Below are 22,125 nucleotides of genomic sequence, written 5' to 3'. Positions count from 1 at the left end.
TAGGAAGATTGAGAACCCCTAGTCTAGTAGTTAGCATTTGACATTTGAGGCCAGGATTCAACTTGCCATTGGGAAATTTCTGCTTCCTTGATGGTACCTCTCCCATCTCTCTGGGATATCAGCCCCACAAAGGCAAGGGTTTTTGTTCATTGCTCTAGCAGCAGTACCCAAAAGAGTGCCTAGCAGGAATGGCACACTTGCTCAAAGAACACTGGCTGCTGAATTAACAGTTTTGTTTGTGGACAATTGTATTTGTCTTACTCATCGGGTTTGGGCTTTTTGTAGCATGGTTAAGAATTCTTTAGTCACTTCATACCAGACACTCAGCAAACACTTGAAGATTAATATAGTGAGATACTACGTTTCTCTTTTTTCTTTCTTTTTTTCTTTTCTTTTCTTTTTTTTTCCCCCCGTTTAATAGGATTTCTCTCTGGCTTAAAGGTGTAGTTTTAAAAATTAAAAACATTTTTTTTTTATTTTTTGAGGCTGGGTATTACTATATAGCTGTGGCTGAGCTGGAACTCACTCCAGACATCAGGCTGGCCTCAAACTCAAAAACTATGCCTGCTTCTACCTTCAGAGTAATGGAATCAAAGGCATGTGCCATGAAGCCTGGCTTCCATTTGTCAATTGTTGGCATTATTTTCTGACAGACTGGAGTCCTATTCAGAAAGTCTGCTTTATATCTATAGCTTGCATTTCCCCTACTTTCCCCTCTAATGGCTTCTGATCTTACATTAAGGCCTTTGATTCATTTGGAGTTGATTAAGTTAAAAGGGGTTTCTGTAGTTGTAATAGCTATCTATACCTGCATTTCCAAGCAGTACCCAGGTGCTTGACTCTGCCTCCTGATTTCTGAGATTAAAATTGTATATCACCATGCTCAGCCCCTACATTACAATTTTAAAAGTCAGATAATCTGGTTACTTTTCAGTCTTTGGGCTAAAAATCAAATGTAAAAAAAAGTTAATTTATTGGGGCATATGACATGGGTTTTACATGGATTATCTCATTAAAGTCCTAACTATTAGCTATCACTATTTGTATTTTATAGATAGGGAAACATATTTAAAGAGATTAAATGATTGTTTTTTGAGGCAAGGTCTCACTATGTAGCTCAGGCTGGCCTGGAACTCACTGTGTAGCTTGGGCTGGCCTTGAATTCATTCTTTCCTCAAGAGATTATCAGAATCCTAGGCATGATTCACCACCTCTGGAAAAGTTAAATAGCTTGAATAAGACCGTAGGCTTGTTGGTGAAGGTCCAGGCTCAACTGTGACTCTGGGACCAGCTGGAAAGTGACTCTAGAATGTAAGTGAGTATGTCTAAAACTGGACTTTCTATGAGTTTTGTGCATTTATTCCTAATGCAATGATGACAACAGTGCCTTTCCTACTCAGGGCAGATCCCTGATGAGAGGTGTGGTCTCTGGTGAGGAAGATGTAAACAGCATTTCAGATGACAACAGAGAAGGGAATGTAAGCAATTTAATCCACGCCAGGCAAAAATGCCAGAGGGAGCCTGTGGTAACACTTTAAACCAGTGGTTCTCCAGCATGGCTCCCAGCCTGTCCACATCATCAGGGACACTTTACAAACACCAGCTTTTGGAGCCCTGCCCTGAGCTCTTGAACTCTGGCTAAGGCTGCTGCTACCTGAGGTCCAGAAGCCCCTTAGGGGATTCTGATGCTAGTTCAGAGGAGGGACACTACTTTAAATCAACCCTTGGGTTGGAGTTTCCAAATCTCATATTGCTTCAAATGGCTTATAGATGACAGTCCCCTTGGTTCCGCTGGGAGGACAGGGGCAGGGGCTAAGCATGTGTGGTCTTGTCTTCCCTTGGTGTCTTGTTAGACATTATCTTCTGAGTGTTGTGAAAGGGAAAAGCTAGAAAGCACTTTGATCTGGTCCTTAAATAAAAACCTATCTTATTATTGTTATTACTATTATGTGCATGGATGTTTGCCTGCATATATGTTTGTGAACATGTGTCACATTGACCCTAGAATAGATCATCAGACATGAAACTGAAATTATAGGTGGCTGTAAGTTACCATGTAGGTGCTGGGAATTGAACCTAGGTCCTCTAGAAGAGCAGCTGGTGCTCTTAACTGCTGAACCATCTCTCCAGGCTACATTAAAAAAATCTGGTAATAATAATATCAACATTATCATAACAATGAATTATCTATTTACTTACTTATTTATATACTCCATTTTGTTTTTTGTTTTAAGATAAAGCATCCTGTGTCCCAGGCTGGCCTTGAACTCCTGATCCTCCTGCCTCACCTTCTAAGTACTAGGAGGACAGGCATTCACCACTGTTTTTGGTTTAATTATTTTTTATTATTGTTGTTTTTTGTTTTTGTTTTCATTTTTTTTTTTTTTTTTTTTTTTTGAGACAGGGTCTCTTTGTATAACCCTGGTTTTCTTGTAATTTACTTTGTAGACCAGGCTGGCCTTGAACTCTGAGCTTGGCCTGCCTCTGCATCCTGAGTCCTGGACTTACATTAATATTTATTGAATTTGCTAAACAATTCACATATTTGTCACTGAAATCTCACAAAAACTCTATGGTTACTATTATTCCCATTTTACAGAACTGGAAAGAGGTCTCAGCACAGTTAAGGGAGATTCTTACTACCATCCAGTAAATGGGCTCTGGTGGGTTGTATATCTATCTTTTTCTTCTTTTTAGGTTTTATTTGTTATTTTTAATTATGTGCATGTTGGTGTGCTTCTATGTGCAAGTGAGTGTAGTGCCCATGGAGGCCAGAAGATGGCATTGGATCCTAGAATTAGAGTTAGGGGCAATTGAGAACAGCCTGACATGGGTACTTGAAACCTAACTTGGGTTCTCTGCAAGAGCAGTAAGCACTGTTAGCCACCGAGACGTCTCTCCAGCTCCCACATCACACATCCACCTCTTCCTAACACCTGTGCTCCTCTAGGTTAACTTTAAATGATACTACCTTTAATTGATATTGCAAGTTTACTCTGTGCAGGGCATTATTTTAAGCACATTACAATTATTATTGCCACCTTACAAATAAGGACAGTGAGGCTTAGAGAAATAATTTTCCTAAGGACAAAAGCTAATAAATCCGGAGGTCTGGTTCCAATCACATACTCTTATTTTGCAGGGTTGGGGATTGAACCAGGGCCTCACACATGCTATGCAAGTGCTCAGCATCACCAAGCCCCGAGTGTCTGCTCTCAGCCATCCGGAAAGCTTCCTAGCTTAGAAGATGATGAGATGGAGATGCTCTGGTGACCAGAGGGGATAACAGGTCTAACTTTTTTCATTCCTGAAGGAATGCTGAGGTAGAGGGGGGGGGGTGTCTCTGGCTGGGCTGCAGTTGTAGAGAATGTTAGCTGTGTTCCTAGCTCACACCTGCTACCCCGTGGCCTGGCCGGAATGCTTGCTGTCCCTAAGGCAGGCACTTGTGGAAATGCCATGTCATGCTCAGGCTCTGGCTCACAGCTGTCTGTGGATTACATTCTTTTCCATATACATCACCACAGACTGGAGCCTCCTGCAGCCTGTCCCCAGACCTCAGGGCCCTGAGTAAGTAAGCTGGCAGTGAATGGTAAGGGCAATTTGTCTTCTAGAAAGAGTCAGCCATACAGGCTAAGCACTCACATCTGTAACTCTGGTCAGAAGCCTGGGCCCTTGGAAGGGGGCACTGGCACTCTGACTTTTGGGTAGCTGCAGTTTTCCAGTACATACAGTAGCTGGAGTAGAGTGGGGGAATGAATGACACCAAGGAACAGAGGTTGACAGAGAAGCCTGACACTCACACCTAGGGAGGAAACCAAATTCCTAACTCTGAACTCATCTTTATTTTGTAGCCACTCCCCTGTGAATTTCCCCAGTGCTCCTGTTATCTGTGCTTCTGTGCTCACAATTCCTTCGAATTGCTATTGGTATGGCTGGCTCTGATGTGTTCATTCTTCAAAATGAGAGGGTGTGTTTTCGTCAAGGAGCACATAAGCCTCTTTGTATTGATAATTGTACAAAGTATATATTCATGTGGGCTAGAGAGATGGCTCAGTGGTCAAGAGCACTGGCTGCTTTTCCAGAGGACCTGGGTTCAATCCCTGGAACCCACATGGTAGAAGGAAAGAACCCCTACAAGTGGCCCTTTGACATCCATATGCATGCTTCAGCATGAACACATGTCCCTACACCAAACAAACAAACAGGGTGCAGGGTGCAGTGATGCTCACCTTTAATCCCAACATTTGGGAGGAAGAGGCAGGTGGATTAATGTGAGTTAAAGGCCAGCTTGATCTACATAATGAGTTCCAGGACATCCAGGGCTATGTAGACTCTGTTTCAAAAAACAAAACAAAAACAAAAACAAACAAACAAACAAACAAAAAGAGTGAACTAGAGAGAGAGAGAGAGAGAGAGAGAGAGCAAGAAGCCAGTTACAAGGGACCACACATTACGGTATAATTCCATCATTTGAGGTATATTTCTTTTCAGACACAGTTCCATTATGTGTCCTAGGCTGGCCTTAATCTTACAATGATCTATTTGCTTCAGCTTCCAAGTGATGGGATTACAAGTGTGTGCCATCATCAACTGGCTGATTCCATATAGTTGAAATGCTGAGAACAGGCAAACCCACAGAGGCAGAAAGCAGAGCAATACTCACTCACCTAGCTCTGGGGACATGAGACATTGGAGAACAGTGACTAAATTGTGCAGGATCTCTTTTGAAGGTAAGAAAAATGTTCTAAAATGGACTGTGGTCAAGGGTGCATGGCTCTGGCAATATTCTAAAAGCCATGAAGTTATACACTGTGTGAGAGAAGCATATGGATATGAATTGTATCCCCACCCTCAAGAAAACTATCTGAAGAGAAATATTTGATGAATAAGCAAATTGACAGCTGGGTGTAAGAGGTGGTGGCCTTTTCTGTTACTGTCATTTAGAAGGGAATCCAATGGTGGGTGAGGACTACTCACTCACCTTCCATCTATCCACACATTCATTCTTTCAGTAGACATTCCAGCAGTATGATGCTGACTGATGGACTAAGCAGCAATGAGGATGCTGTGGATCATGCCTGCTCTCCTGGACCACCATTTAGTGGGTGCTTCTTTTATCTTCTCTTCCTCCTTCCCCCTTTTTGAGACATGGTTGCACATCCAGGACCTTCCTGCCTTAGTCTCTTCTGGAGTGCTCAAAGGATCACAGGTGTGCCCCACCAGGCCCAGACCCTTCTTCTTATCAGAATTCTCCAAGAGTTATATTTTTATTCTTAAGTCCTGACTTTTAAGGCATGAATTCCACCCCACTGGAATCTTTCTTAAAATGAGCTGAACTCAAAGGGAAAGAAATTTTTGTTTGTTTGTTTGTTTGTTTTTGAGACAGGGTTTCTCTGTGTAACAGTGCTGGCTGTCCTGGAACCAGACTTTGTAGACCAGGCTGACTTTGAACTCACTGAGATCCACCTGCCTCTACCTCCCAAGTGCTGGGATTAAAGGCGTGTACCACCATTGCCCTACTTTAGCATGGAATTCTGACATTAACTCTGCTTGGTGGCTTTTAAATTAAGGAGATAATCTTCCATGATCCTCACCATCACCCTGTTCCTTGTTCTTTTCTTCTTCTTCCTCTTCCCCATCCTTCTATTCTTCATCTTCTTTCTTTGTTTTAAAGATTTATTTTTATTTATTTACTTATTATGTACACAGTATTCTGCCTGCATGTATGTATGCAGGCCAGAGGAGGGCACCAGATCTTGCTGGGAATCAAACTCAGGACCTCTGGAGGAGGAGGCAGTGCTCTTAAACTCTGAGCCATCTCTCCAGCCCCCTCATCTTCTTTCTTTTGCCCTTTCAACTAAGAAAAAAATTCAAGCTAGGCCTGACAGATGAGTACATTCCTGTAATCCCAGAACTGAGGTGGCTGAGGCAGGAGGATACATGGAGACCGTCTCAAAATACCACAAAACCAAACCAAGCAAAAATCCAGACTCCCTTGGGATTGCAGATCAATGAAAACACTAAAACTGGCATTAGCACTTCTTCTAGAAGTCACTGAAAAAGATGAGTGCTCAGTGAATAATAGGGAGGGGTGGCTACAAAATTTTCTGTAAATTTTGCACATTATTAGCAAAATTAGTTCATGAGCCTTGAATGAAAATGCCCTTTCCCAGGAAGAGACTGGTGTCTGCTGCTAGTACCACTCACCTTCCATCCCCTCATTGTCCACCCTCAGGTCTATGGACAATGAGCTTGGGTGGTCTGGGAGGGGCAGGGTGGTTTTTGGTACAGCAGAGCCACTGGACCTTTTGTTTAAGGAGCCAACTCTCCAGGCAGAGCTGGTGTCCCCCACAGAGGCCAGTGAGGAGGCAAAGTCTCCTGACTGTGGCCAACTGGCCACTCACAACTCTGCTACTTACAAGTTATCTGTCAGTGTACTTAACATAGTTAACTGATTTGCAACTCAACTGCCTTTTTAGCATAGTTAACTGGTTTGCGATTCAGATGCTTTTTCAGTAAGCTAGGGGCATGGTGGGGATACCAAAATATTTGAACATGCAAACTTACATCATGATTTAGTTAATTCAGGTTTAGTTCAACAGAAAAATGTGAGTGACAGTAAAACCACACATAGGATTTAGGGGTCCCTAACACTCTGTGTTTGCCACAGTTCTGGGCTAACCTCAAACTTGGAAACTTTCTTTTAGCATACACCATACTATCTGTTCTCCCCTCAGCTGGGGCTATAGCCCTTCCAATGCCCTCTAGTCCCTGCCCTCAACCTTCTGGATTATAAATTATCATCCACTCTTGCTCCCCTTTCCTCAGAATAGCCTATCTGTCTGTCTATCTATCCGTCTGTCTGGTGTGTGTGTACATGCATTTGTGTGGACCTGTGTTTTTACTTTACTACTCTCAGACTCTGTCTTCAGACCCCAAAGCTCCCAGTGAAAACCACAAAGGATCATTTGGTTTCCCTTAGGAAACAGAAAGTGTTTTATCTCTGAAGGCCAGTATCTCTACTTTCTCTCCTAATCTACCCCCATCCCCACCCCCACCCCACTCCAGGGTTTCTCTATGTTAACTGCTCTGGCTGTCCTGGAACTAGCTCTGTAGATCAGCCTGGCCTTGAACTCAGAGGTCTGCCTGCCTCTGCCTCCTGAGTGCTGGGATCAAAGGCATGGGCCATCAACGCCCAGTATCTAATGTCTTTTCTGAGACATGTTGTTCTGGTCTCTGAGAAGCTCTGGTTACCAGAGTGCAGCTGGCCTGAAGACCAGGACTTGGGACATCTGTACCTGGCCGCCTTCTGGGTGAGCTCCAGGGGGAAGTCTGGGCACAGCAACTGCAGCAGACAGTGGTACTCCCTCATGGTCAGCAAGTCTGCAGTGCAAGGGAAAGATGGAGTTAGGATTGCAGTTCAGCTCACTGCCCACATTTCATGGGTTTCCGTCCCAGTCTTGTTAGAATGCTGCTGTGATTTGAAAGACAAATCAGTGTAAAGGAGTGTAAATGAGTGAGATTTTTCCTCTTTTCTTTCTTTTTTCTTTTTTGATACAGGGTCTCATTATGTAGTTCTGGCTGGTCTGAAACTATGTAAATCAAGCTAGCCTCAAATTAACAGAGATCCACTTGCTGGGATTAAAGGATCTCACCATAGCTGGTCCAAGAGATGAGGCACCAGTTACAGCAGTTACCAAAGGGGCTTCGCTGTTTGAGGACTGGTCAAGTGAAGAGAGGAAACAAAAGAACAGGTCACCAGTCTTCCCACCCTGGTTTTCCCTGACTCCAAAACTGTGGGTGGACAAGTCATTCGAAAGCTGTTTCAGTCTGTTCAAAGTCTCTGGCATGGCAACATTTACCACTGGATGCCCCCCAAAAAATCTACAAAATATCAACAGGCAGTAAGGCAAATGTTGCATGCTCAGGGCTGGGGTGGAGGGTAGAGAAGAAGAAGCACATAGCACAGAAACCACAGACTTAATTGCTTTGCCACCCAGGACTGTAGCCGGCTGATTTCTTTGGGATGCTTGCACACGTATCTGGTCATCCTATTGTTATAGGAAGTTAAACAAAGGTTCAAGATACACAGTCATGGCAAACAAATAATTCCTAATCTACAGAAACAGTGCTGTGGGAGAGACAAGCCAGGAGTTTTGTGGGCCAGATTTGCTAAAGAGGCAAATCTTTGAGAGGGTCACAATGTGCCGGGACAGGAACCACACCCATGCTTCCCAGTTGCTTTGCTGCAGCCTAAGCAACAGTTAAAAGGCTCTGGATCAGCCAGGCAACAACAGGTCTTTAAGAATTCCCAAAGAGCAAAGGCTTTCAAACATGGAAGGCCATGGTCATGGTGAAGCAAGAGCGGCCTGGCTGCAGCTATCCTAAGTGGGAGAAAGGGAGCCAGAGGATACATCTATCCTGGGGTGTGATGATGATGATCACAGGCACGTGGTTTCTTTGGAACCAAGTTAGCTCAAGCCACAGGAATCCAGATGCCCTGCCCCTGCTGGTTTGCTTGATACTTTTCTAAGACAAAACCCCCAAATCTCCAGGGTCAGTTCTGGGCTCTGACCACTTTTTCATCAAAGCTCACGTCAAGGTGGGGGCACAGAGTTAAAATAACCACAGTACCAAACGCCAGGACACCAAAAGAACAGACTCAGAGTCAATGTAGATCAGGGATCAAGAAGGCTTCTGTGGCCTTCACTGTGGCTTCCTGGGCTGCACAGTCTTTTCTCACTCATTGGACCCCAGTTAGTGTGGCAAGAGGTTATATGCAAGCAGAGGACAATAGCTGCTCACTGTCACACCTGGAGTGAGGAGCAGCAGTGCTGGGTGGAGGGGGATGCTTTCCAACAGAGTGCCGCCTTTGAATCATCAAGTGCTAAACTTTGACACTGTTGTGGGAGTGTGGCCAAAGACTGCACAGGGATTAGTATTCATTCCAAATCACCTGGATAGTCACATTGGGAAGATGTATATGGGAACGTGGAAACAAGGTAGAAGAAAACAGGGAGGAGAGGAATTAGTTTCAGCCTCCTGGTTTCCAGAGCTGAGGTACTGTGTAGTTTCTTTTTGTTTTTAAGGCACTTGGGGTCAAACTTAGACATAGTTCTCATTAAGTTCTCTGTATGTGTATGTCCAGTGTGTGTGTGTGTGTGTGTGTGTGCCTGAGAACAACCTTGAGTATTGTTCCTCAGGTGTTGGCAAACTTTTTTTTTTAACTTTTAATTTTTTTAGAAATTACATTTGTTCTGGGGATTAAACTCAGGCTCTCAAGCTTGTGAGGCAAGCATTTCACTGATTGAGCTATGTTACTCTAACTCACACAGTTCAAATACTTGTTTCCAAAGGGTGGAGGAATAATTTATATAAATTACTTAGTGCCGCTCTAATGTAACAAAGCTCTTAAAAGCACTAAAGCCAGCGATGCCCTGCCCACCACTTCTGGAACAGATTCTCCCCAAAGCTGTATGAGGAAGGCAGCCATAGAAAGAGACTCAGGAAAATACAGCTTTAACGTGTGAGAGAGCAGTTCAAATTCAATTAGAGCACAGGCCAGATAATATCAAAGCCAGGGAATTGCAAGGGAGAGCCACCCTGCACCTCAGGAGATGCCATACTTCGAGTGGAAAGACTGGTTCCAAAATCCAACCTCTGCCCACTGGCTGGGCTTCAAACCCAGGCTCCTTAAGTCAGGTATGGAACCCCAGGCAAATGGCTTCATCTCTCTCTCCATCTCAGGTTTTCTGTGGTAAGCTGGGCCGGCTGTGCTCACTTTTCAGGATTGAAGTCAGAAGAGATGCTATCTTTACAGTATTTAGCAGAATGTCTGGACCTTAGTAACATCAAACACTTGGAGTTGTTTTGGTTTGTTTTTAAATCCTGGGAGTTAAAGACAGGAGAGAAGAGGAAACCACCTTCTGAGGTGGCTTTTTTTTTTTTTTTTCCTTGCTTTGTGAATTTGCTTTAATCTATAGCGTTCAGTGTTGGATAGTCTTTGTCAGGCTGCCTGGGCAGACTCATTTCAACTCTTCTGTATCCACTCATTTAACATCCACCCTTGTCTCCAGCATCCCAGGCATAGCATTTCAGGGATGCTGTGGCCTCAGCAAGAGCCCCTGAGGCTGAAGGCCCCTAGCTCTCTCAGGTATTTGTTAACTCCAAAGGCTACAGGGCACACTGGGCTCTCTCCGAAAATTCAAAGAGTTTCCTGCAGTCCTTTTGTGTTACAAGGGCAACAGTAACAAGAGTGAATGGTTTTCCAGGGCTGTGCTCAGTGTTTCAATCTATGCACTTCGTAGCAGCCTTAGATGCTGACTCCATTGTTCCTACTTCCAAGTCACAGATAAGCATGTGGAAGCTTGGAAGATCATGGAGGGGAGCCCAGAGTCTGACAAACAGGACAATATGAAGGGGTTCTAAAGGCAAGAGGGGCTTAATGAAAATACCACTCACTGTTGTTTTGAGAATTTACTATGAGTCAGGCTCTGCTCTCTTCAAGATTTACATGTTTTTTTCTAATGTGATTTTCACTTTAATTCTCATTTATTTTTTTAGGCAAAGTCTCATGCTTAGGCCAGGCTTGCCTAGAACTAGCAGCAAACATCTTGCCTGTGTCCTAAATGCTGGGATTACAGGTGTGAGCCACCAGCTAATCTTCTGATTTTAGACCCTTTTCATTTGTGGGTGTGAATACCATGGAACCCATTGGAGGGCCTCAGGACAGTTTTGTGGAGCTGGTTCTTTCCTTCCTCCTTTATGTAGTTTTGGGACTGAACTTGGGCTGCCAGGCTTCTGCAGCCTCCACTGAGTCATCTTGCCACCCGAATTGTCACTTTTTTGTTTTGTTTCTTTTTTGGAGTCTGTCTTGAAACTAGCTCTTGTAGACCAGGCTGGTCCCGAACTCACAGAGATAGATCCGCTTGCCTCTGCCTCCTAAGCGCTGGGATTAAAAGTATGCACCACCACCACCTGGCTGAATTGTCACAATTTTTATCCCCATTTTGCAGACACAAGAATTCAGACTGCATGTGCACAAGGGTGGGAGTGGAATTCAAATCAAGGCAGTAATGCATCGCAGAGCTCACCCAGCGAACACTTCAGCACCTTGTTTTTAACCTATCTGATGTGGAAAGGCTCAGGCACTGGTCTCTCCCACCCCAAACAATCTGCAGCAATAACCAGGTCCAGGTGAACTGGATCAAGAAGACAGTCCTTGTGAATGGGAATTTTTCTTGCAAGAAACTGAGGCTAAAAGATTCTAATTACGGTAAACAGGAAATACTGAAGCTCAGCTCAGCAGCTGGAGCTAGCTAGGCTGAGCAGGCAGGGGAGGCCGCCAACAGCTAGCAGTACACCTGTGCTGCTGGCTGCCTCACATCTCTCACCCCGCCCACCTGCGCTCCTGAGCACCACACAGGTGCAGGGAAGGGAAGGGAAGTGATGTGGTTTGTGCCTGAAGATGCCTCTCTAAAGGAATCCCCCACAATTAGGAGCCCTCAGCCGACAGGTCCTGAAAGTTCAAAGGCAAAGACTTTCGTATAAGATCAACATCAGAAACCTCTCCACAAATTGGTGCTTCTCTTTGTGTGGGTGGTCAGAATTGTTGAAATCTCTTCAAAATCTTCTACCAGTCTTAACAACTGGGTACCTGGCCCAGGACCAGAGAGACTCCAAAGGCTGCACAGCGCTGTGGCTCAAACATTAGGGTGCTCAAAACTAAATTCCAGCTTTGCCATTTTGATATCAAAATACTTAACTAATAACTCCATACCCCGGTTTCACCATGTGTAAAATGTTTAAGTGCGCAGATCCATGTCTGACCCATCATGAGTGTTGTTAGCATTTGCCATCACTATTTCAGAGATAGGGAAACTCTGCTCTGGGAGATGGTTTAGAAGGCTGTTCTTTAGACCTAAGCCTATATCACTCCAAAGGCCATGAGAATTCCACTCCAGCAGGTGGAATCCAGCTGGTTTATGGAAGCCTTAGCTTCTATTGATAGCATTATTGATGCCAGGTGACTGACAGACTCTCCTCAGGTAGGCCAATTCCACAGGACATGGATGCTAGTCAGCCAGGGCAGTTGTATTGGTGCAGAGCTCAGACGTTGAAACCAGATGCTATCAAATCTGGTTCTAGTACTTAGCAGCAGACCAATTAATTATACAACTTCTCTGGCTTTGGCTTCCTTGTTTAAAAGTATGCATAGCACAGTACCTGATAAGAATGCTGTAAACAAAACAAAAGTCAGAAGAGGTTATTTATACATATGACGCCTTTATCAGAAAAATCAGCAAAGTGGCTAATCTGTTTAAAACTGTAGTACTGTTTTAAAATTAACTGATTTAAACTTGAAGTCCTGGGTCAGGTGTGGTGGCCTTTAATCCCAGCACTTTGGAAGGCAGAGGCTGGTGGATCTCTGAGTTCGAGGCCAGCCTGGTCTACATGGTCAGTTCCAGGGCAGCCAGAGCTTCATAGAGAGATCTTGTCTCAAAAAACAAACAAAAAACCCTGAAAAACCAAAAACAACAACAAACAAACAAAATAAAACTAAAAAAGAAGCTTAAAGTCCTGAATTGTAGACTGAATTACAACATCCAGTAACTTCTGACCTTAGCATGTTGAAGGAGGAATGACTAAAACCATATGTCACAGGGACAGAGTATGGCCACCATGCTGTGGTTTGAGTGTTCAATGTTCCCCATAGACTCATGTGTTTGAACACATGGTCCCCAACTAGTGGCACTATTTGGAAAAGATCAGACCTTGCTAGAGGAAGAATGCCACTGGGGACAGGCTCTGAAGTTCTAGAGCCTGGTTCCAATCTGTTCTTGATCCTGATACCACAGCTTATTCATCATATTGGACTATGGCATCCCTTCTCGGACTGTGGACCCAAAAAACCCTTTATCCTTTAAGTTCCCTTTTCAGAGTATTTTATCACAGCAAAGAAGAAGAAACTAAGACAATGCATGACTGCAGAGAAGGGAGATCTCCAGGGACAAAAAGTATTCTGCAAACAGGTATTTGAGGGAATCTGGAGGCTGCAAAGAACTGAAAATGGCAAATGTCCTGTTTCACAGCTTCTACAACTCTCAGTAAAAAACAATGAATCATGGCAGGTGTGCCACTTGTGGTACATGGGCTGGCTGATTCCCAGAATCTTCTCCCCAAGGGTTCAGTTCAGTTCCCTTAAATGTTTTCATAGGAATGAATGGCTACTTTTACTATGAAAACCAGAGGGAGCCAACGGGTCACTTCACAGAAATGCACTTCATTCTAAACTTCAGTGTGAACACTTTCAAGCAGAACCCAAACTATTCTTTTTGTTGGATATCTCTACCCTAATCCTAGAGATTGGTGGACAAGGTTAATTAGCCAAGAAAATTAACCTAGTCAGAAATGGTTGATTCTCAATGTACTCAACAGCTAACTTGGCCTCATTTGTAGGAAAGAAGGAAGGCTTTTTCACATCTGGCCTGCCTTTTTGCCGTGCAAATTCCTGCCTCTGAAGCTCTGTGGAGGCAGCTTAGTCATTTCAACATCCTCTTTGCAGACCACCATGTGTGTCCACACATTTTCTCACAAGAACTGTGGTGGTATGTGGCTGTGGACTCAGAAGCCTGGGAAATGGTGCCTGTGCCAAATCCAGGCCGTCGCCACAGAGCAGCAGAATGGTGCCAGATGGAAGGGCTTGGGGTACATCTTTGTCTCACTAGGAGTAAGTGAAGCCAGGACTTTTAATCCTCGAAGTGTGGGGATACGTTAGGTTCGGTCTGGATTCATCTGTGTGAGTTGCCTGTGTGCCCACTGCATTAGTTGGTGCTGGCTCAGGGCTAGAGATAATGAAACACTTTGAAGCCACGGGAAACCCGGAGGGCTGGATGACCTCTATCTGGTTAGCTGCATGATTCAATAGAAACTGCCACAGAGGCCAGAGAACACCACAGACCATGAGTGGACTCTTCAATTTTCATTGTTTTTATGTGCATTTTTGCAAGAGCTATGAAAGCTCATTCTAAATGACACTCACCCTAGGCCAGGATGCTCTGCCAAGAGATGCTCGGAAGGCCATGGATAGTTTGGGGCATGACCACACCACCCCTTCCCATCCCTAGGGTATGGAGGCTTTGTTACCAGGCTGCAGCTGAGTAAATACTTCTCAGTGATACTCTGCAGAGGAGGGAAAGGGAAGTGAGGAAGAATGGGGTGGGGCATCTGACAGCTTCCCTCTCCATGAACACTTGGTACTACAGTCACAGGAAGATCACTAACATCTTAAGGGCCCATAGCTGTCAAGCAAAGCCTAGAAGAGAACAGTCTGTGTTCCTAAACGTTATCTTCTTTGGCAGCACTGTTGTTTCATATTATAAATGGAGGGAAATGATAATTAGTTTACTGAAAGGGAAGTGACCCTATAAAAGGAATGAGAAGCAATGGCTTCCAACGACACTTGTGGGGTATAATACTTGAGCCATTATTAACTCTGGCCTCTGCCAAGTCATTACTCCCCAGAGTATCCATTTAGTGTGTTCAAAGAGAAGCAGGAAGCCAGATTCTTTATTTTTATATTTTATTATGAGCATAGCACCAAGTGAAAAATGTAGCTAGCCTATTTCTGTTTGGTTAATGGAGTTCTAGGCAAAGTATTAAATCAGACAAGGCAATGTGGCAATGTTTAGGATGACCAAGAGCAACTGCCCAGGACCTGTTTGTATCAGATACAAATGTAAAGAAATGTGGGTTTGTTTTTTCTTTTCTTTTCTTTTTTTTTTTCAAGGCTTAGTTTCTCTGTGTAGCTCTGGCTGTCCTGGAACTCACTCTGTAGACCAGGCTGGCCTCAAACTCACAGAGATCCACTTGCCTCTGCCTCCCAAGTGCTGCAATTACAGGCGTGAGCCTCTACCACCACCCAGTGTATGTGGGTATTTTCAATCAAAGATTATATACACATGTCCTGGCGGTGTGGTCAGGTCTGTGAGTTAACTATGGCCATCCCTATGTACCACTGGGGACTTGAAACAGACTTGATCTGCTACACAAGAGTCCCCTACACCAAGTTGGCTCTGTCTTCTGGCTCTCAGATACACCTGTTGAGAGACTACTTTTTTTGTTTGTTTTTTAAGACAGGGTTTCACTGTGTAGCCCTGGCTGTCCTGGAACTCACTTTGTAGGTCAGTCTGGCCTCCGACTCAGATACACCTGCCTCTGTCTTCTGACTGCTGGGATTAAAGACATACACCACCATGCCCAACCATCTTGCTTTACTTCTGAAGAGGACAGTATTTCCCTTTCAGAATCAGGATAGAACATTCCCCTGGGGCCAAGCAGGTGCTGCTGAGTGCTGAAACCCACTCCAGCTCTAAAATGAACAGAAATGGTTCAACAGGCAAAGAGCTAACCTGGAGAATGGACTGCAGCCCCTTCTCATGTGACTGAAAGTGAAAGGAAAGGACTGTCCTTGAGAGCTGATGTACCTGGAACAATTCACTCAGCCTTTGAAGAGGAGGAAGTGTAAACTTTTCTTACATGGGGTTTTATGGCCAGAATGAAGGGTTTCAGGTAGTTTTAGGAAAGAAAAACTCTCTTGTACTTCAGAGGCACATCACGAATGCTACAGAGGCAATGCCCAGTATGAGTTCCGGAAGAACTGATTACCTAGGTCTCAGTTTTCCACCCATAAAACATAGAAGTTGTAGTATAGGAGGGTAAAAGAAATAATTAAGAGATACACTTTAAAAATAGAACCTTAATATATATTATTGTGGTGGTTTGAATCCCCACAGGCTCATATATTTGCAAGGTTGGTCATTAGAGAGTGGAGCTACTAGACATGAATTAGGAGGTGTGGCCTTGTTGGAGTAGGTGTGGTCTCCTTGAAGGAAGTGGGTCATTGGGAGTGGGTTTGGGTTTTCAAATGCTCAAGCCAGGCCCAGTGTCTTTCTCTTCCTGCTGCCTATGGATCCAGATGTAGAACTCTCAGCTACATTCCCAGTACCATGTCTGCCAGTGTGCTGCCCCACTTCCCACCATGACAATAATGGGTTAAACCTCTGAATGGAAGCAAGCCCCAATTAAATGTTTCTCTTATAAGAGCTGCTGTGATCATGGTGTCTCTTCACAGCAATAGAAAATTGACTGAGACAATAACAGATAAAATAAAGCCTGTCTTCCTGAACTTTCTCTTCAGTGGCCCTTGTGCAAGTTAAAGTAATGGAGATTGGGTACTGAGCCACTGATTTAAAACTCAGAATAGGGGCTGGAGGGATGACTCAGTGGTTAAGAACACATTGCTGTTATAGAAGAGCTGGGTTTGATCCCCAGTGCTCACAGCTGTCTGTAACTCTAGTTCCAGGAGGTCCCATCTTCAACACCAAGCACAGGTACACAGAATCCATGCAAGCCAAATACTCATCCACATAAAATAAATGCATCTGAAAAGAATTAAACCAACCAACAAAAAAAAAATGGCATGGGGGCTGAGGAGATGGCTCAGGAGTTAAGAGCAAGCACTCCTCTTGCAGAGGACCTGGGTTCAGTTCCCGACACCAATACTCACAGCCTGTTGTAACTCCAGTTCTAGGGGAATTCAATACCTTCTTCTGACTTCTATGGGCACCTGCACACACATAGTACATTTGAACACACACACACACACACACACACACACACACACACACACACACAATCCCAGCATTTGAGAGGTGGAAGCAGGAGACTCACAAATTCAAGGCCAGCTTGAACTATAGAGTGAGACCCTGTTTCAAAGAAACTAAACTATACAACAGAAACTCCAAAGTTTTACTAAAGGCAGCCTAAACACTACTGTCCCTAATTTCTGAGTGGGTCTGACTGAATGTGAGAACTCCTGAATCAGCCCACTTAGATCCAAACCCTGGTTGTTCCCTGATTAGCAAAGTGACACCAAGTAAGCCAATTTAAAAATGAGTGTGAATAATGACTCTGACTGCACTATGATGTCTATGTGTGTGTGTGTGTGTGTGTACTTAAGTGTGAGTTTGTGTATGAGTGCAGTGCACAGAGAAACCAGAAGAGGACACCAGATCCTCTGGAACTGGACTTACAGGATTGGTGGTGAGCCGCCTGTGTATGTGCTGGGAACTGAACATGGGTCCTCTGCAACAGGAGTAATTGCTCTTAACCGCTGAGCCTTCTCTCCAGCCAAACACTGCATTTTTTTTCTTTTTCTTTTTTTAAAGACAGCGTTTTCCTATGTTAACCTAACTATTCTGAAACTTGTTCTGTAGACCAAGCTGGCCTTAAACTCAGAGATCCGCCTGCCTCTGGCTCCCAAGGTCTGGAGTCAAAGGTGTGCGCTACCACCGACTGGCTCTGCATATTAACAACATGAATGATGACAATTCTAACACTGATCATGTCAGGTTTTTTAAAGGATTGAAAGATGGCTGATGATTAAAGAGAGAGTGAGCCGGCATTGAACTATAGCTCTGGCAGGGCCCAGAAGCCCTTCCCTGCTTTGGAGGTGCACCTTTGGGATGGTATTGCCTAACAAAAGGCACAATTCATCCAAGTTCTTCAGCTTGGGCCTGTGGGGACAGAACCAACCTCACTCCTTATCTCTTAATTATTTTATCATGCCTTTGTTCTTTATTGATGAGCTACAGACTTCCTGCCTGAGGCAGGTGCACACCACTTTCCTTGATAGCCAAAGCACTGCCAGTCCTTCTTACCCCATTCCCTAGTGCCCATGGCTCGAATTTGTAGAGACTGCTTTTCATATGCAGTATTACTTTTGATCCCAATAAGAAGCTGGTGGATACCCCCCACAGGATCAAGAGTTAAAAAGTACAGCAAATTCCAGCATGGTTTCCTATCTACACTAGAGGGGCTACTGGCAGTTGCTGGCTTCTGGGGGGGGTGGTCAGTCACTTTTTTTGTGGGGGGGTGGGATGGGACAGCCATTGATTGCCCATGCCTCAGTTGTCGACTCCATACCCATGTGTATGTGGGCAACACTAGTTGGATTTACTGAGTTCTGAAAAACAAAGAAAACATGAAGTTGGGAGGTAGATGGAAGAAATGCTGGGAGGGAGGGAAGAAGGGAATGCAGGACGACTGTGACCAAGACACATTGTAGTCATGAAAATTTCAGGAAATAAACAACCTTGTGAGATCATGGTTTCCACCCTCCTTTGTGCAGTTCTGGGGATCGAACCCATAGCCTTGCACATGTTATGCAAATCCCTCCCACCAAGCTCCAGCTCCAGCCCCCATGATAGACGGGAGAGTGAGGTACGAAATTACCAAGTAAGTGTAGTGCTAGATGAAACTGAACATTACATCTCCAGAGCACGCCCTTCCTACTACACAGCCTACTTTTCTCTCCCACGTCCTTCTGCTTTTGCCTGTAGGTCCTTGGGAAATTAAACTTTCTTTTATGGATGAAAAATAGCATAACACATCAGGGAACTGGGTAGATATGCTACAAGTGCTACTTTTGCTATTAAAGTTTAAATCTGCCAAAGATTATTTCATCTTTCTGTTGTTTTTGGCCTAGGCTGTCCCTTTGAATGCCAATAAGAAAAGAGATTTTAAAGCCAATATGAACTGGCATCTGCAATTTTAATGGACTAGACACAGGTATATTAATTTATATACAAACATTTTAAAATCATTTATTTTTTCTATGTGCATTGGTGTTTGCCTTCATGTATGTCTGTGTGAAGGTGTCAAATCCCTTGGAACCTGAGTTACTGTACGCTGCCATATGGGTGCTGGGAATTGAACCCAGGTCTCCTCGAAGAGGGGACAGTACTCTTAACCACTGAGCCCCCTGGCACACATGTATTTTCAACTACTGTTTCTTCCCGATTTCAAACCAGGAATGCACAATGAATTTCTCTTTTTCAGTTTTTCGAGACAGAGTCTCACTATGTAGCTCCAGCTGTCCTGGAACTCACTATGTAGCTCTGGCTGTCCTGGAACTCACTATGTAGCTCTGGCTGTCCTGGAACTCACTATGTAGCCCTGACTGTCCTGGAACTCACTATGTAGCCCTGGCTGTCCTGGAACTCACTATGTAGACCAAACTGGCCTAGAACTCTCCACGATCTGCCTGCCTGTGCCCAAGTGCTTCACAATGAACTTTTTATCCGCAGAACTGTCTAATGAGAGTTTAAGACAGCCACAGAGGACAGAATCTAAGTAATTATTTTTCCTGAGCCTTCCAGTTTTGAAGGCAGCCATAGAATAAACAACAAGTGGGCCCGATGAGGCATTTGATTTGCTTAAAAGGCATTCTCTTTTCTAAATAAATATAAACAGAAGCAGTGGCTAAGTGGGATTACTCACTGAGGGCAGCTGAACTGAGACAGACTAAAAATAAAAAGCAACAACCTAGGTTCTTTGGTTCTCGATGGGCGTTGTAAGTAGGGGAACACTGCTGCCAGCTTGGAGGCGTATTTACAAAGAGCATGGCCTGCTCACACCAGCATCTACTAACTTCCACCAACAATGATGGATTTATGGCTACCATGCCCTAAAAACAGACTTAGAATCAGAAACAGCAGGAAGTAGGAAGAGGGCTGGATATGGATAAACACATACAGCTCTTCAGATGAATCCACCTTTGTATTTCCTGCTGTGTCCTGTCTTTTGTGGGCACATGCAATGTTCTCTGTCTGTAATTATGTGTGTGTGGCTATGAGCAGAGGCAGCTAAGAGAGGGAAGACTGCCTGCTTCTCTGGGGACAGAATGGGAAACAAAATGGAAGTTAGCAGTTACCGCTCCTAGAAGCCATCAACTTTGTTTATGAGGTATGGTTTTCCCAGTAAATGATCCTTTGCCTATAATGAAAGTGAACCACTCACCTTACTTTAATAAAAACATGAACAGAATCATAATGCTCCCATCTCAGGACCAGAGCTGACAGGTAGGTTTTTGTTTGTTTTTGAGTCTTGTTCCTTATTTTTCACTGGGTCCAACACACACACACACACACACACACACACACACACAGAGAGAGAGAGAGAGAGAGAGATACCCAATGGTATCAAAGGATGAGCCCACTCATTATTTGTTTAATGAAAAAATATTCTGAAAAACAAAAGTCTTGTTTCCTCACTGAGTTTTAGGTGAGGTTCTTGCTTCCCATTGGGAGGGCTTCTAATTAGTCTCCTACTCTTTGATCCTCAGTTCTTCCTCTATCATGCCTCACATATAAACAATCATAACTGATTAGACTAAGTGTAATACAGTTTTTAAATTAAAATTTTAATTATCTTACTAAAAACATTTACACTTATTTAATTATTGTGTATGAGTAAATATATATATATATATACATATATATATATACACACAAACATTTTCCATATCTATATATTATAGGACAGATATAGACAAATGTAGATATGTGTACATGTGTGCACCTTGTGCCTGCAGAGATCAGAAGAAGTGTGTTTGGTCCTCTGAAGCTGGACTTACAGATGGTTGTGAGCCAGACATCATATGTGTTCTGGGAACTGAACCTGGGTCTTTTGCAAGAGCAGTAAGTGTTCTTAGCCACTGAGCCATCTTTCCAGACCCTAAAATTATTATTGTTTTGTTTGTTTGCTGGTTGGTTGGTTGGTTGGTTGTTTTTTGAGATAGGATTTCTCTGTGTTGTTTTGAGCCTGTCCTGCCTCTGCCTCTGGGGATTAAAGGCAGGCACCACCACCACCACCACCACCACCACCACCACCACCACCACCACCACCACCACCACCACCACCACTACCACCACCACCACCACCACCCAGGTTCTAAAATTGTTTTAAGTGTATGAGTGTTTTGCCCATGCAAATGCTGGGAATTGAACTCGGGACCTCTGGAAGAGGTTAAGGCCACTGGCTTAACCTCGGAACCATCTCTCCAGCCCTTAGACCAAGTCTTAAAGGTCTGGACTCCAACTACTTACTGGGTCTTCTACACCACAAAGACTGACACCCAGCAGGGTACACACAGTGACTTCTATCTGTGTTGGTGTCAAATCCTTAAAGGCAATGGAGTCTCTTCCTGTGAGGCTCAGAGTTTGCTTCCTAACACACCTACATCCTGAACCTGGCGAAGTAGCAGAAGATGCATTTGAGTCTTGATTTTAAATTCACGTTTAAATACCAAGTTCTTGAGGTTCATTGGCCCAGTGGTTGAAAATATATTTTCTGGAGTTAGTAATTTTTTTACACTTCAGCTATGCTGCTTGCAAAATGAATGGTCTAGGGCAAGCTAGTTACTTAAACCCTTTGTTTTGTTTGACACAAGGCTTCACTCTGTAGCCCAGGCTGACCTACAATTCACTCTGCATCCCAGGATGGCTCTGAATTCATAATGATCTTCTTGCTGCAGCCTTCAGAGTTCAGGGATGGCAGGCATGAACCATAAACCTGGCTAATTACAAACATCTCAGATTTTATTTTTATCACCTTTATTGTTTAAAGACTTATTTATCCGTGCTGGGTGATGGTAGCACGTGCCTTTAATCCTAGTGCTAGGGAGGCAGAGCTGGCAGCTCCTGTGATTTTTGAGGACAGGCTGGTCTACAGAACAAGTTCCAGGACAGTAAAGGCTACACAAAGAAATCCTGTCTCAAACAAACAACAGCAAAAGATTTACTTATTCTTATTTTATGTGTATGTTTGCCAGAATGTATGTATGTGTACCACATGTTCAGTGCCCATGGGGTACAGACTGTTGTGAGATACCACATGGGTCCCAGGAACAGAAGGCACCAATCACCTTTAAAATGGAACAATAAGTAGCTGGACATGATGGGGCACACCTTTGATCCCAGCACTCACAGAGGCAGAGGCAGGCAGATCTCAGCCTAGTCTACATAGTGAGTTTCACCACAGCCAGGGTTATGTAGAAAGACCCTGTCTCAAAAACAAAACAAAATGGAATGATAAGGGGCTAAAGCAATGGCTCTGTGGATAAGAGTATTTGTTGTTCCTCACATGACATTTGCATGTGAGGGTGGTCTCACCCATGTGTGCATGTGTAGAGACCAAAAGCAGAAGTAGAGTGTTTTATTCCCAGCACCCAAACCATCTGTAACTCCAATTCCAGAGGATCCAATACTCATACACATAAAACTA

The 22,125-nt window shown here is 44.0% G+C and overlaps 1 protein-coding gene across 2 annotated transcripts in view; it reads right to left on the bottom strand.

Moving 5' to 3' along the window:
• The window catches only part of Cstpp1 (centriolar satellite-associated tubulin polyglutamylase complex regulator 1), a 162,458-nt gene that overhangs the window by 18,021 nt on the left and 122,312 nt on the right, over positions 1 to 22,125 (bottom strand). For both annotated transcript variants that reach the window (XM_051184207.1, XM_051184206.1), the window contains exon 4: positions 7,299 to 7,383. In XM_051184207.1, coding sequence (XP_051040164.1) covers positions 7,299 to 7,383 — 85 coding nt within the window. The remainder of the gene's footprint in view (positions 1 to 7,298; positions 7,384 to 22,125) is intronic.

This window comes from Phodopus roborovskii, unplaced genomic scaffold (genome assembly GCF_943737965.1).
Source record: "Phodopus roborovskii unplaced genomic scaffold, PHOROB, whole genome shotgun sequence".
In the NCBI taxonomy this organism is placed as follows: Eukaryota; Metazoa; Chordata; class Mammalia; order Rodentia; family Cricetidae; genus Phodopus; species Phodopus roborovskii.
The sequence above is the reverse complement of the archived record's forward strand: the minus strand, read 5'-3'. Positions and strand labels throughout refer to the sequence as shown.